Source organism: Salvia hispanica, chromosome 6 (assembly GCF_023119035.1).
Source record: "Salvia hispanica cultivar TCC Black 2014 chromosome 6, UniMelb_Shisp_WGS_1.0, whole genome shotgun sequence".
Lineage (NCBI taxonomy): Eukaryota > Viridiplantae > Streptophyta > Magnoliopsida > Lamiales > Lamiaceae > Salvia > Salvia hispanica.
In genome coordinates, this window is record NC_062970.1 from 15,792,938 (window position 1) to 15,808,206 (window position 15,269).

The 15,269-nt window shown below is 37.0% G+C and overlaps 2 protein-coding genes and 1 pseudogene across 2 annotated transcripts; 2 read left to right on the forward strand and 1 right to left on the reverse strand.

Annotated features, from left to right (window-relative positions):
* The window catches only part of LOC125194783, a 5,050-nt pseudogene extending 996 nt beyond the window's left edge, over nucleotides 1-4,054 (forward strand).
* A 1,748-nt stretch (nucleotides 4,055-5,802) lies between these two features.
* LOC125197335 (probable sphingolipid transporter spinster homolog 2) lies at nucleotides 5,803-12,337 on the forward strand. The gene is made up of 16 exons (XM_048096069.1): nucleotides 5,803-6,177; nucleotides 6,556-6,687; nucleotides 7,145-7,246; nucleotides 7,903-8,007; nucleotides 8,105-8,180; nucleotides 8,629-8,703; nucleotides 8,898-8,997; nucleotides 9,069-9,131; nucleotides 9,703-9,757; nucleotides 9,921-9,997; nucleotides 10,200-10,276; nucleotides 10,439-10,552; nucleotides 10,711-10,830; nucleotides 11,010-11,138; nucleotides 11,323-11,401; nucleotides 11,883-12,337. The coding sequence occupies exons 1-16, from the start codon at nucleotides 5,972-5,974 to the stop codon at nucleotides 11,996-11,998; spliced, it is 1,626 nt and encodes a 541-aa protein (XP_047952026.1). The 5' UTR covers nucleotides 5,803-5,971; the 3' UTR covers nucleotides 11,999-12,337.
* Nucleotides 12,338-13,052: 715 nt separating this feature from the next.
* Nucleotides 13,053-15,263, reverse strand: LOC125193049 (soluble inorganic pyrophosphatase 6, chloroplastic). The gene is made up of 6 exons (XM_048090758.1): nucleotides 15,230-15,263; nucleotides 14,623-14,783; nucleotides 14,242-14,342; nucleotides 13,933-14,114; nucleotides 13,424-13,522; nucleotides 13,053-13,322 (listed from the first exon to the last, which is right to left on the reverse strand). The coding sequence occupies exons 2-6, from the start codon at nucleotides 14,694-14,696 to the stop codon at nucleotides 13,230-13,232; spliced, it is 549 nt and encodes a 182-aa protein (XP_047946715.1). The 5' UTR covers nucleotides 14,697-14,783; nucleotides 15,230-15,263; the 3' UTR covers nucleotides 13,053-13,229.
* Between the last annotated feature and the right edge of the window lie 6 nt (nucleotides 15,264-15,269).

Genomic DNA, 15,269 nt, shown 5'->3' on the forward strand with positions numbered 1-15,269 from the left:
TACTGTATATTGTGACTGCATATGGATATGATCAATGATAGTAGTAACTCAAAACAAGTGAACCATAACAAAACATATTGCAGAAGCCTTTGGTGATGGAGAAGAATACAGGCGGATGCTACATGGCCGTAGTTAGTCTGATAGAGGAACTGCAGCAGCTCCTCTGCCCTAACAATCTCATCTTTCGGAGCTGCACTCCTTTTGCCAGGAGAGAGATTCAAATTCTGCACGATGCAGTCACTTGTATGCACTCGCTCCTCACTGATTCTTCCGGACTCACTTACAATTATCACCTCATCAATCAAATTTCAGAGAATAGGATCGTTTCTTTGTCTCGCAACGCAGGGAAATATCTCGACTTTTGGGTACACTTACACACAGTGTGTATGTATTTGTGTCGATTTATCTGCTATGATATGTTTAATTCCCTTTTTTTGCAACAGATAGCTGAATATCTGAAACACCAATACTCTTGGAGATGGGTCATGGGCGAAAGCCCCCTCGCTGAAATCACCAAAGCCAAAAGCCCCCTCGCTGAAATCACTCAAGAGATGATCGCCATCAACCAGGAGCTTAACATGATTCTCCACTCCTCTTCTATAGGCAAGAACGACATCTCAATGTCGTGTGTAGTCTTCACTTTTCCTCATTCATCTTTAAATATATGTCAGAGACTTTGGTTTAACTATTTGCCCTTCATTTTCTAGTAAGTTGTGATTCCTATAGTTTTCTTTTATTAACTAGCTTTTGCCCTTTAGGAGCAGATGCAGATAATCCCTCCTCTTGGTTTGCTCCATTAACAACAACTGTAAATCCAGAAGCCAAAATGATTGGTCTTGAAAATGAGTTTGTAGCAATGTTGGACAGTCTAACTGGACATCCATCAAAGCTAAAAGTTTTCCCAATCATCGGTATGGCTGGGATTGGCAAGACTACTTTCTCCAAAAAACTGTATCATAATTCTCTTGTGGTACATCACTTCTATGTCCGTGCGTGGGTCACTGTCTCACAGCAATATCAAGTCAGAAAAATCTTGTTGGCAATTATAAATTGTGTTGCCAACGAAGATTTATATGATTGTCAAGGAGGAGCAAGGAAGAACTAGAAGAAAAGGTCTACAGGATTTTAAGGCATAAGAGGTATTTCCTTGTATTGGATGATATGTGGGATACTAAAGCTTGGGATGACTTGAAGAGAGTATTTCCTGATGATAAGAATGGTAGTAGAATTATCCTTACAAGTCGGCTTCAAGAAGTAGCTGTTCATGCAAGTGAAGACACTCCTCCCCACTGCCTGCGTTGCTTGAGTATGCATGAAAGTTGGGAGCTTCTAAGTTCAAAGATCTTTGTGGGTGGTGAATCCTGCCCTCGGGAAATGGTGGAGGTTGGAAAGCAAATAGCCTATAAATGTCATGGTCTGCCACTAACTATAGTTGTTTTAGGAGGGCTTCTGTCAAAGATGAGCAAGAAAATAGATGTTTGGGAATCAGTTGCCCACAGTGTGGGGTCACTGGTGATGGAAGAAGCAGAACAGTGTCGACACATACTTGCTTTGAGTTACAACCATTTGCCTGATTCCTTGAAACCATGCTTCCTTTATATGGGTATGTTCCCGGAGGATTATGAAGTATCAGTAAAGAAATTGACATGGTTGTGGGTTGCGGAAGGATTTATATGGTCTACTACTCATAAGAGCTTGGAAGAAATTGCTGAGGATTATTTGTCAGACCTTATAACTAGAAGTTTGATTTTGGTCAAAAGGAGAAGTTCCCATGGTACTGTAAAGACTTGCTACATCCATGATCTGATGAGAGAACTCTGCCTGAGAGAGTCCAGAAGCACAATTTTCTTCATGCAATTAACAGCTGTGGACAACTGCCACTGCATGTTGAGGATATGCCTGGTCTTGATCTCCCTCTGGACTTTGGAGTGATAAAAGTTCCCCCACCTTACCTTCATGATCTGCACAGACTTTCCTTCCAGTCCAGCATCCATGAGTATAGCACTAAAGCATCATTCCCATACACCTGTTCTTTGATGAGCTTCGAGAAACTATCTGTATCAGGCTATCGATGTTTCTTAGGTATGTCGTTTACACTACTAAAAGTGTTGAACATAGTTAACATAAATCTAATGGAGTTTCCAAGAGAAATAATGATGCTAACTCAGTTGAAGTTTTTGGCACTCACTGTCCAAAGTTCCTTAGATGTAAGAAACTTAAGTGAATTCCGCCTCCTGCAGACCCTTGTCATTGATTGTGAATGGGACGGATATTTAATCCGAACATTTTGGGACATGCTGGAGTTGAGACATTTTCATTTGAAGAGAAGTTGTCAGTCTTATTTATCAACTTATGCTCTATTATCTCAGTCACAGCTACCCTTAGTGTCTGCAGTAGGAGAAACACTTCCACTAAGTATGCTTACTAATTTGTTATCAGTATCTACAATACGGCCTATCAGTTGTACTGAGAACATGTTGGAATCCATGCTCCGTTTAAAGAGCTTGGGAGTATATGAAAGTGAAGAAGACTACCAGTTCCGTGGCTGGTTCGAAAGGCTAGTCCTCTTACCAGAACTTGAGAAGCTCAAGTATGTCTTTAGTAATCCATTTGTCAGTTCATCTCTCAAACCGGGCCGCCTTCCACCATGGCAGAGTCTTCCCCCAAAGCTAGTGAAGCTGACATTGATTGGCACCTCCTTGCCGTGGGACGATATGTCCAAGCTCAGTATGCTACCCAAACTAGAGGTGCTGAAACTAAAAAATTATGCCTTCTCGGGAGCAGTATGGAATTCCTGGACGGGTGGTTTTCATTGTCTCAAGTTCCTGCTGATTGGCAGCACAAATCTAGAGACATGGGAGACTGATGGAAATCATTTCCCAAATCTTCGTCAGCTTGTTCTAAGGCATTGCAGGTTCTTGGAAGAGATTCCTTATGGAATTGGCGAATCACCTCTGTTGGAGACTATTGAACTGCATCGGTGCAAGAATTCTGCTGTTATATCTGCAAGGAACTTGCAAGAAGAGCAACTGAGTTTGGGAAATGATGGACTCACTATTTACATCACGGAAGGCTAAGTAAGCAAATCCCAAGTGTCTTTTCCAGAACATTATTTTTTTCCAGAAACATGCAGTTGGAGAAATTTAACACTTCCAGTTGTGGAATTGTAGTTTCTTGCTGACAGCTCAGTGTTCAATGAGGCAGAAAAACTGGTCTCTGAAAATTTTATGCTTGAATTCCTGGTGTTTTTATATTCGAAGTCATCTAAATCCATGAATTGTTGTTACTTGTTAGAGAAACAATAAGTGTGCAATGCATTGGTTGGCATATAAGTTTGGTTTTGCTAAATGACTGCAATATCTAGGTGTATATGAATGATCAGATTGAGCTTAATGTATGTTGTGTAGAGTGAGATGCTTGAGAATGCATGAGGATTGAGGAAAGATGTATAGTTGGTGTTTTCTGAAGATTTTGATTACGACTGGCTTTATTGTGAAACTGACAACTTTTTAAAGATTTTGATGTATTTATCACATGTGAGTTTGTTAAGTTTGTGCTCGACATATGACTGGTTTCTGAAATTTGCAGGTTTTGGTCTCATACAGTGATGGCCAATGCATTCTACCTCTGGACTTGCTATGCAGAAATGTGACTTTTAAGAATGTTTAATGTGTATAAGAGCATTAGCAATGGGTGGCCGATGGGAGGGCCTTCCCCATCGGCCACCATCGGCCCCTCATTGTGGAGGAGGGGCCGATGCACGCCCCATCCCACCTCCCCCCATATGGCCGATGGATCGGCCATGGCCGATGAGAAGGGCCTTCCGATCGGCCCTCCATTGTGGAGGAAGGGCCGTCGGTCGGCCCTTGCTTTAATTTTTTTTTTTTTTTTTGATTTTTTTATTTGTTTCTATATATATCTCCATTTCCCATCACTTTCACACCATTCCTCCACTTTCCAACACTTTGACTACTTTCTTTTCACTCTACACCTCCTCTCTCTACAAAATGGATTCCGACAACTCTCCTCACATGTCCGGCGACGGAAGCCAATACACGGGCGGAACCCAAATCTCGTTGTATTCTATTTTCCAATCTTGCAATACAACGACGATTTGCGTATTAAAATTTTTTTGCATTTAAAATTATTTAATTTGACAACATAATTAAGACATAAAAGTGCTTCAAAATTAAAATAAAATAAATGATGATGTGGAAATGAAGTGGAAATGGGAAGGCCCTATGGAAGGGCCCTTCCATTGTGGGGAGATAGGCCCTCTTAAAATGTGGAAATAATAAAAAAAGAAGGGCCCTCCAGGAGGGCCCTTCCATTGCTAATGGCCTGAGGAGAAGGAATCAAGTAGGCTTTTACTTGTATCTAGACAATATCCAAATCATTATAGAAATTATGTACCTGAAAGAGTGAACGACGAGCTGATTATCACTTGATTATTTGCATTTTTTTTCATTTAAATGCAAAGTATGTTAAAATTACGACATTCGTGTAATGTTTACGTACCACATAGACAGTGGCACTCCAGTTGATTTTCATAAGTTTAATTAATACCAGTAGTTTTGATCTTAACTACATATGAATTCAATTAATAACTAGTAGCATTGTAAACTCTAGGGGTTGATTTCATCCTTTTGGTACACAAAATTAAAATTAGAATTCTATAAATTGAATTGAAAGAAATTAAATATTAGTTAAATTTCAATACCTATTGTTTGGTAAACTAAAATTGATATGAAATTAAAGGTGGAGTCTAGGAGTATATGATAGTGGTGTTGCAATGCAATTAATGTAATTTTGATTCTATACATATTTAACACGTTAAAGAACATGTAGTGATAAAACACAAACTCTATATATTATATAAATTCCAACTTTTCAACACAATGTCAATACATCAACACAGTAGAAAATTTTAAGATTTAGATTTCAATACAATCACACTGTTAATATTTTCTATCGTTGTTATTTTGTCATCTGTTAACGTTTTCTAACAGTTTAGATCATAGTTTGGAGTTTGTACAATATTTAATATTTAGAGTTTGTACAATATTTAATATTTAGAGTTTGCATTTGATTGCATCTTAATCTTAAAGAACATAAATACACTTTTTTCACTATCAAATTATTGGAGTTTACTTTGTACTATATGCCATATGGTATAGTATAATTTGATTAAATTGTTTGAATTCCATTTTTATTAGTTCTATATAAAATAGCTGAATCATAAGTACATAAGAGACTGAAATTTCAAAATAAGTTCGCATAACTATAAATTTATTATTCATGAAAATTAATCTGAGGTCGACATATTTAATAATTCAACTGACTCTAATTTATTTATATATAAATTTTTTTATTCCATAATTAATGATTATAATTGATCTCTATCCAAAATAATATAAGTGCATATTAGTTGCAAGATATGGGGGAAAAAGTTAAATACTATGCCATAAAACCAGTATACACCGTGTCACACAAATCATCTACCCAAAATTACAAAACAATAGTCATAAAATTAACATATTTAAGGATGATATTTGAAAATCATGCCCAAAACAAGAATCCAATTCAAAAATCCAAAATTAAATTCGCCAGCTATGATCCGAAATAGATTTGGACATTTGGAAATAAAGGAGAGGATAATGATTGAAAATTTGAAATGGCTTCACATAACAAATCCAACGAAAAATACTCAAAAGATCCCATTCTATTGAGCCAAATTTCTCAACAAACATCAACAACAATTGTATCCTTCCTCAGTTGAATTCAGAATGATTTCTGTAAATCCTTGACGAAGTTTGAATCAATCAAACAAAAGCATACAATGTGAAAAAGGTGAAATAAAAACTATATAAAGCAAAATAAAATAAGGGAAGAAGACGGGCGGTTGAACATCGGTTGCAGTCAAACCAAGCAATAATACTCCTATATTTATACTCCAAGATTTTCTCATTTGATGGGGGAAGAAGAAAACACACAACACCCCAATTCAAATCCCACTCCAAATTCAAATCCGGGGCCTAATCCAAACCCGGATCCGAGCCAGGCCCCTGGGGCTCAATCTGCAGCTGTGACTTTGGAGACGGAGAAAGAGGCGGGTACAGATATGGCTAGAGCTTCCACCTCTTTAGCCCCTAAACCTTCTTGGTTTACTCCGAAAAGGTCAACCTTTTTTTCACTGCCTATTATTTTATGTTGATTTACCATGGTTGTAGTTCAATATAGCTATGATGTTGTGATTGCTATTCTTGGTGAATTGGAGAATATATGGTGGAGGGGTTGAAAAAGTTTGAATCTTTTTTGGGTTTGGTTTTCAAGAATTGGGGTGGGGTTACTTGGGAGTGATGTAGCAGCGATTGTTTGTTTGATGGGTTCTGTAAATAATTTTGGTTTAAGTTAAGGGGGAAAATGATATCTTTACTACGAGACTTGTGGAAATGTTCTTATGATTTTTTAGTTGTCTCTCTCTTGACATTGTTCACTCATGATGTTTGACATTTGTTTCTCTGTTGTTTGTAACTTTTTTGCTGTATTTGGCAGGCTTCTTGCTATTTTTTGTGTGATCAACTTGATAAATTACATAGATCGTGGAGCTATAGCTAGTAATGGTGTAAATGGGAGCGCCAGAACTTGCTCAGAAAGTGGTGTATGCACACCTGGTAGTGGAATTCAGTAAGTCTATCATTTGGCATTTTTACATATTTTTAGCCTGTAATGGTAGTGGTTGTTCTTCTCTTCTTACTGTTATCTTCAATATTGAATATTGTTATGCCAATATGATAAAAAATGACACATCCAACTAGCTTCAGTTTTCCATATCACTGATTCACGATAAAAATAAATCCCGTGTCAAATTTCCAATCTTCTTCAAGGCTTTAGTCTCATATCCTTGTTTTCTTCCTTTGTCATTATGTAACAGAGGAATTATTAGAATGAGTATGAACAGGGCTTCCTTTTCTTACTAAATTTTGGCACCACATGCTTCAGTCTTTCCTCGAGATTGTACCTCCAAAATAGTATTCTGATTTCAATCTAATAACTAAGTTTGTATGCTATTCTAACTTAAAGCATGAATCGTGTTCTGCTAATATTCCAAGAAAGTTTCATTTCTCTCCCTATCTTTATGTAGGGGTGAATTTGACATGACTAACTTTGAGGATGGAGTTATATCATCTGCTTTCATGGTTGGCCTCCTTGTGGCATCTCCGATATTTGCATCTACAGCCAAGAGGTAATAAATCTTCAAACTCATGACTGTTTTTTCCATAGTGGCCCTACTGAGCCATGATAAGTACAATACGTCATCAATGACTGATCATCAAATAAGAACAGCCATGATCTGGATGTCCATAAGTATCTACCATTTGAGCCCTTATTGCCCCATGTCTTTTGTATCATGTAGCATTATGCTTTGGAATTTCATGGAAACATTTCTCAGGCATAATTTTTCTTAGTCTATGTTTCACATTTAGCTGGGATAAATCCCCCATAGAAACATTGATCTGCTTTTGAGTGTTCCTGTTAGTAGTAAATTACTTCCTCCGTCCCTTAAAATTATGAACTTTCTAACTTAGGAAACTTTTTCTTTCTAATGAGGTGTGACTCATTCTGACCACTAACAATATTTCAATCACTTTTTCTTTCTATCTCTATCTTACTTTACCAATTGTGCATTAAAACCCGCGCCCCTTCAAAAGTTCATATTTTTAAGGGATGGAGGGAATAGTATTTATTATCCATGCCTTCTGTATCAATATAAAGGTGTAGAATGTAAATAGAAAGGACAATGCGCTCCTGAGGATTGCTCATCTTTTTATGCATCCTTGGAACAAGAATCTAATTCTTCTAATTTTGTCTTACTTTTCCTGTGTTTACTTGAACCTGCAGTGTCAATCCTTTTAGGCTCATTGGAATTGGCTTGACTGTTTGGACTGTTGCTGTTACTTTTTGTGGGTTTTCGTTTAATTTTTGGTCCATTGCGGTTGCTCGCATGTAAGTAAGATCTTTCTCATTACACAGAATATGTTGAGGATTCGTTCCTTATTGTTGTGCTGTTACTTAATTTGTGGCTGGAGTTCGTTTTCTGTAGGCTAGTGGGTGTTGGCGAGGCTTCATTCATAAGTCTTGCTGCTCCTTTCATAGATGACAATGCCCCAGTCACACAGGTTTGATGTCTTTCCTAAACATTCATGCATAAGACTATTATTCATTGTGTTTATTAAACACTTTATCAACATTATGTATTCTCTAAAAACTTTGAGTTGGTAAAAGTTCCTTGGAAATATGCTGATACTGCATATAGAACATTTTTATATAATTCACTGGAGCAATGTACAATAAATTCATCATTGACTAAGCACTGCAAATAGGTTTAGTTATGATTTTCATTGCTAGAATCTGATAGAAAATTATAAATCACCCAAGGCCTGCATATTACTGCAAATCTAATGCCTGACTTTTACTGGCATATCTATTTAGGCATTTGAAAAACAAATATGAGTAGCTAATTCTCCCCGTCCCTGTAGAATCTAGTCCATCATTTTCTACTCAACCTTTATTTGTGCTGTTTCGTTCTTGAATTGACCTTTTCCTTTTGACATTCTCTCTTCTTAGAGAATAGCATGGCTTGGAGCATTTTACATGTGTATACCAACTGGTGTTGCAGTGGGGTACGTTTATGGTGGATTGGTACGTTCATGCTCGATAGCTACTATATCTGCTAATTTCTATTGATTAGTCCTTTATCAAGCATTGAGTGGTACTACATATCTCATTGGACTTGATTCTTGTATTCCGTCTCCATTGTTGTCCAGATATCAAATTTATTAAAATGTTTCCGTGATAGTTGATTCAGTTCACAAATACTTTGTGCTTGATTACAGATTAGTACCTTTGGTTGGCGATGGGCATTCTGGGTGGAGGCACTATTGATGCTTCCTTTTGCTGTTTTAGGCTTTGTGATGAAACCATTACAGTTGAAAGGTCAGTGAACCAGTCATACACTTTGCATAAACTATATCTATTAGCTGATTGTTGAAGCCTATTTTATCCAGGTTTTGGTCCTGCTGAAGCTAGCCAGCCTTTGACAGCAGTGGATGATGGATCAGAAGATCAAGGTGCTGGCTAATCTAAAACTGTAGAAAGATGTTTACTTTATTATTCCTATCTGCTAAGTGAGAATATCATACCAGAGTCCTAAATCTTGGGTAATTAAATTTAGCCGCTTATAACATGATTTGAATACGTACCTGAAAAATGTTGGGTGACCTTTTTTGAGGGTTAGTGCTAGCTAATCTAAAACCGTAGAAAGATGTTTACTTTATTATTCCTATCTGCTAAGAGAGAATATCATACCAGAGTCCTAAATCTTGGGTAATTAAATTTTACCGCTTATAACATGATTCGAATACGTACCTGAAAAATGTTGGGTGACCTTTTTTGAGGGTTAGTGGTGTCACATAATCTGTTGTGTTCAAATAAAATATACCAATGGACTTGTAATATTCTTGGGTGGACTTCATTGGTGAAATATCGATACGTATATATTATACATATCCTGGTTTCCTGCTTTTTTTAACAAATACCTGTTACAAGTGCATAGTTTTGTAGTCTCCTTCGGAGCTTCATCTCTAGAAGAACTATATAAGATTTTCTTAATTGGATTACCATTTTCAACTATCTTTGCAGGGTCTGACCTTTCTACAAGGGGAGTGGTTGGTGATGAAAGTTCAAAATCTTTGAGGTAAAGAACATATGAGCTAACATCATCACTCTGGTTTAAGATGTCTAGTTTTATTCTAGAGGAAAAATCTTTCTATACTAACATTTCCATTTATTAGATGATCTGATTTAGAGCACATATGAATATTTTTTTTCCTTTCTTGAATAAATGCTGTAAATTTCAGGTTCGGAGCTTTAACGACATTTGGGAAAGATATGCAACTTCTTTTGCTTAACAAGGTGTACGTGGTTAATGTTCTTGGTAAATCTTCTTTCTTCTGAAGCCATAAACAATGAAAATAGTGATTATCTGGAGCATGGTATACTATGATATGTTGACCAAAAATATGATCAAAGAAATGGTTTCCGACCCACAGTCAGTTGCTTGCAAGCCTGTAAAGGAAGAGCTTTTCCTTACTACTCTATTTGTCCTTGTAAATCTTCTTTCTCAATGATGATTGCAGGGTATATTGCATATAATTTTGTGATTGGTGCCTATTCTTACTGGGGACCTAAGGCGGGCTATAATATATACCACATGGTAAGCTCTTTGTGCACCTAAAATAGAAATGATAAATATGCTATGCATCTGAATGCTTTTATGTGGAGAAATATCTCAATGTGTCATGTAATAAATCTTGATGTCTCTGTTGGATGATTATTTCCATTTTTTGGGCTAAACATCAATTGTTTTTTTCTCCAGAGCAATGCAGATTATATGTTTGGTGGAGTTACAGCGATCTGTGGAGTCTTCGGGTCAATAGCAGGTGGTCTTGTTCTTGATCGTATGAATTCCACATTACCCAATGCGTTTAAGGTGATTCGGCATTCCTTTACACATGTTGTTTTAATGCTATCCAGATCAAAGTCGTGTTGCAATTGTTGATCACCCATGAAACTACGGTTTTTATAAGTGGAATTCATCCTATCCTTCTCCCTTATTTTGGTATTTATTCTTGTTATTTCTGTTTGTAGCTTCTGTCAGTTGCTACACTCCTTGGAGCAGCATTCTGCTTTGCTGCCTTTTGTTTCCATAGCCTGTATGCTTTTCTGGCACTTTTTGCAATCGGAGAGTTGCTCGTATTTGCTACTCAGGTACTGTTCTTCCCAGTCATCTTTGTATATTCAAATTTCTAACTTGGTCGCATTTTCAGTCCGTTTGATATAGTTTATTTAGTGTGGTCTTATCAGTGCTCCTAGATTTCATCCCTACACTTTGACCTAAATTATCTAATTCAAATGTGAAAATATGATTCCATCGATGACCTTTGCAGGCCCCTGTAAATTTCGTTTGTCTGCATTGTGTCAAGCCTAGTCTTCGACCACTATCAATGGCAATATCTACTGTATCAATTCACATATTTGGTGATGTGCCCTCCTCTCCCCTTGTCGGGCTTCTCCAGGTTTCTCTTCTTATTTCATCTTATATTCCATTCTATATTTTGTCCTACACTGGATTGTGGGATTTTTTCCCACTTTTCTTTTGGTAACCATGATATAAAACAATGTATTGAATGTTGGTTTAGATGCAAGCAAGATTCATGACCCATTTTTAGTAGTACTCATGATAAGAGTTACCTTCTGCAGGATCGGATTAATAATTGGAGGGTTACTGCCCTTACTTTGACGTCTATTCTATTCGTGGCTGGTACAATTTGGGTTATAGGTACGTATGTTCATACGTTTATAAAAATACATACTACTATCATTTAGTATTTGACTAACTGCATGATCGAACATGCTTAAAATTGTTCAATCCACAAAGTATGTGGTAGATTAGCATATACTCCATTAGAACAACAACAGATTTAGTGGGGGCAAGAGGCTGTCACCCCCCACCCCCCCGACCACTAGGATGATGGCCTAGTTTTCCTTTAGGCTCAGCCGGAAATGACATGGTCTCCCCCTCTCTGCAGAAATTTTAAGACATCTAACATAGTTTTCCTTTAGGCTCCAGACACATTGTGAAATTACAATTCCTCATTAAAGTAGAAAAATACTTCCCCTTCCCCAATTCGTTCACTTCATGGTGCATCCATTTCGATCCAATGGATCCTCCACTACATTAGAACATGAATATCTTTCATATGTATGTATTGCCAAGAACGAATTCAGCACTAGACAATGAGCACATCTTGTATATACAGGAATTTTCATGCCCGCTGTGGATAGATATAACGAAGATGCTGAGCACCCAGCCCCGGTGGTGGATAAGTCGAATTCCACTCCGTTGCTTACGGAGAAGATGGCGGAACCAGCTTAGGGTTTGGTGTGTTTGCGTCGCATCATCGTTTCCTCAGCTAGAGGTCCGACTTCGCTAAGCCATTTTTGGCATACAAGCAAGTGGTAGACATGGTTGGATTTTTCACCTAGTTTGTGTAAATTCTTCCTTTCAATTTTCATGTACATAATCTGATATTTCCCCAGAAATGTCCATATGTTTATGGCATTAGTTGCCTTGCAATAGTATTGGGACTGGTTTTTCATCCCTAACTATTGTGATTTGATATTGAAATTTCGAATTCGCAGCTGTGATGGCTAACTGTAATTTCTTTCATCACAAAAGGACAGATAAGGGAATCGAAGACATGTTTTTATTTCTTGTCCATATCCAAGTAGTATCAAGTAGTCGTTGTTAAGTGGGGTTTGTTGAAAATGAAGTTACGGTAATACTCCTGTCATCCACTGTCTATAAAGGCATCCATAATTTTGCCCTGTAATCCATAGCCTCATTTCAATAACAGTTTTATTATTCAGTATTCAGTTGTCATTTCAATATTTTTTACTGAATTAGCACTTGGGTCTATTTCTGACAAATTTGTAAAAAGATAAAAAGAGATTGTGCTAGAAGAGTAAGTGTGAAAAACAGTGTAGGAAATGGGTGTATTTGTAGAAGAAATTGGAGTTTTAAAAGTAATTTAAAAATTATAAAATGTCGGTGGCGGGTGGCCACATAGACAGACCGCTGTCCGCTGGGCTTTGCGCTGGGTGGGGGTGGAAAGGCACGTGCCCGTGTCGATTGATGTGTTGCAATGCACCTGCAACCGAAGCAACTACATGGTGGATGACCTAACGTGTATATGAATATGGCATATTTTATACGGATGGTTCAAATTTTGTTAATTATATAGAGTACATGAAAGCAATATAAAGATTATTCCTTCTATCTACCAAAACTTTGTGAAATATTAGACTTGACGTGAGATTTAAAAAAATAGCTGGCAACATTTTATATTCTTTGTCTTCTCACAAAAGATTCATGTATTTCCATATAATTCTCTCTTTATAACACACAACACAAGCATATAAGGAGTTGGTGGCAAAGGAAAGAGACTCTTCATTCATGAAAAACTTGTCCAAGGTCAATACACAAGCAATAGTTCCATTGCTCAAATATTTTATCTCTCAGTACCAGAAAAATAAATAACGGCAAATTGCCAGCAAAAGAAGTACATCGCTTTACCAGGGATGCAGCACAAACACTGTAGCTTCATTTAGACAAGAGAAAGTTCACCAGAAGGAATGGATCTTTTCACAAGTTTAGCCCACGATTCGTTTGTCTCAGTGATAACCTTAAGTGCATAATCCTGCACTCAGCAAACAAGGAAATATTTACCAGATCAATCATGGTTAGGATAGGAGCGATAGATGAGACATTTTTCAGATACATAAATAGTTGAAATAATACCTTGTTTGCTGGCTTGTTGTCAAGGCCAAATCTGTTGGCAGGTTTTCCATCGGGTATCTTGTAGTCCCTGAACCAGTCTCTGATTGCAGTGAGAGTTCCCTGCAAAAGAGTATCAGTAATTGAGTTTGGCATTTTATCTGTTTCAAGCTTTTTACAGATAAATTTCACAACCAGCCAACTTATGACTTATGAGATGTACTATTATTATGTAGATTGATCCACTACACTCTTCATAGAAGCCAAGCAAAGAAATCACCAGTTTAAAAGTAGATTGTGTTCTAGAAAATTCAAATTAAATCAAGATATAGATGAACTTGATATCATTCAAGCTGTCCTAGAAAGTTCAAATTAAACCAAGATGTAGATGAACTTTTTAAGCACTCTTCAAAAGTTAGAAATACAAGTCAGCTCTCTCTATATGTGATAGAACAGGAGAATGATGAAGAGTAGAGTTTTAGTAAAGGTAGAAAAGCTGCTGACTAATATCATATGGATATGATATTACTTACTGGAAAATGCTTCTCGACATCATCAACATCATTAACAAGGGAAGCCCTTGGATCATCCAATGAAATGGCAACTATTTTCCAGTCAAGCTCTCCCTCATCTATCATTGCCAAAGCAGCCAAGGGCTTCACTTTCATGACTTGCCCAATTTTTCCTTGGCTATCCCCAATCTCAACAACATCAACTATAAGAAAAGGATATTACAATTAGATTAAACTTGCTCCCTTACTTAATTTCCTATATAAGTTTCCATACGGATGTTTACTTAACAACATATTAAAAGAATGATGTTGAATAACATGATACTGCACCTGGATCATTATCTCCAAATGCCCCCTCAACTTCAGCATTTGCAAGTGAAGGATCTTCCCATGTTTGTGGAAGCAATCCATAGTTCCAGTTGATGTTGTATCTACAGAAGAGCATGGAAATTAAGAATAAGAAAACAAGAACCACTCACAAGTAGAACTATTCAGCAGTTCTTATAAAGCAACTAAAATTCCATTTCCATCTCTGCTTTTTTTCACTTTCGGATACCATTGCTTCAACATACTATATCACAGTCGGCCATTTCACAATTCCAAAAATATAGACAGCCTAAAAAACAGGGATGCTTTTTCTGTTGGTTTGAAACAGAAAATTATGTTTCAGTGCCATGAGGGAGTAGGAAAGTGAAATTAGAGCAATCTTACGGGTAGCATCGGAGTTTTCCCTTCTTTGTATCTTGCTTAATGGGGGTATACACTTCATCTGTAGCAACTTCCATCTTTGCACTAGATTCCTTTGGAATCTCCACGATGAAATTGAATACACCATCACCCAAGTGCAGTGGAATATCATGCCAGGGGGAAATCTGTGTCAAACAATCACACAGCACTTATCATCAATATGAACTCACAGTTTGAAGTACTATTACATAACCAGCATCCATTAATTCCAAATAAACAGCAAAATTATCTCCACGAATTTGCTAGTAGAATTTAATAATTCGATGTACTAGTTCTCACACATGATAGCCTGGTTAAGGAATTAGCATCAGCCAATGAATAAACGCCTAAAATAATCCTAAATGTATAAAGAAAATCATCAATACTGTTAATATTTCTGTTGAATTAAATGGAAGAAGTATGAAAAAGATACGAAGAGTCAAATCGTGCTAGATTCTATTCAAAACCAGTGTAAAATCACCATTCCCAAATATCAGATTCCATCCTCCAATTAAAGTAACTTTCCAATAAAACTCAAACAAAAGAGAGAAAAGGACATAAAAACAACGTGTTATATCCGAGTTTGACATACCTTTTTGCCGGAATTATCGAGGAAGAAGACGCGGTAATCG

Excerpts from the sequence above, each read along its gene's own strand:
- LOC125197335 (XM_048096069.1), top strand. The coding sequence starts at position 5,972 with ATGGGGGAAGAAGAAAACACACAACACCCCAATTCAAATCCCACTCCA. Across the intron at positions 9,132-9,702 it reads TGATGGATCAGAAGATCAAG|GGTCTGACCTTTCTACAAGG; the intron begins GTGCTGGCTAAT and ends CTATCTTTGCAG. Across the intron at positions 10,553-10,710 it reads CATTACCCAATGCGTTTAAG|CTTCTGTCAGTTGCTACACT; the intron begins GTGATTCGGCAT and ends TTCTGTTTGTAG.
- LOC125193049 (XM_048090758.1), bottom strand. The coding sequence starts at position 14,696 with ATGGAAGTTGCTACAGATGAAGTGTATACCCCCATTAAGCAAGATACA. Across the intron at positions 14,343-14,622 it reads GGAAAACTCCGATGCTACCC|ATACAACATCAACTGGAACT; the intron begins GTAAGATTGCTC and ends GCTCTTCTGTAG. Across the intron at positions 14,115-14,241 it reads ATTTGGAGATAATGATCCAG|TTGATGTTGTTGAGATTGGG; the intron begins GTGCAGTATCAT and ends CTTTTCTTATAG.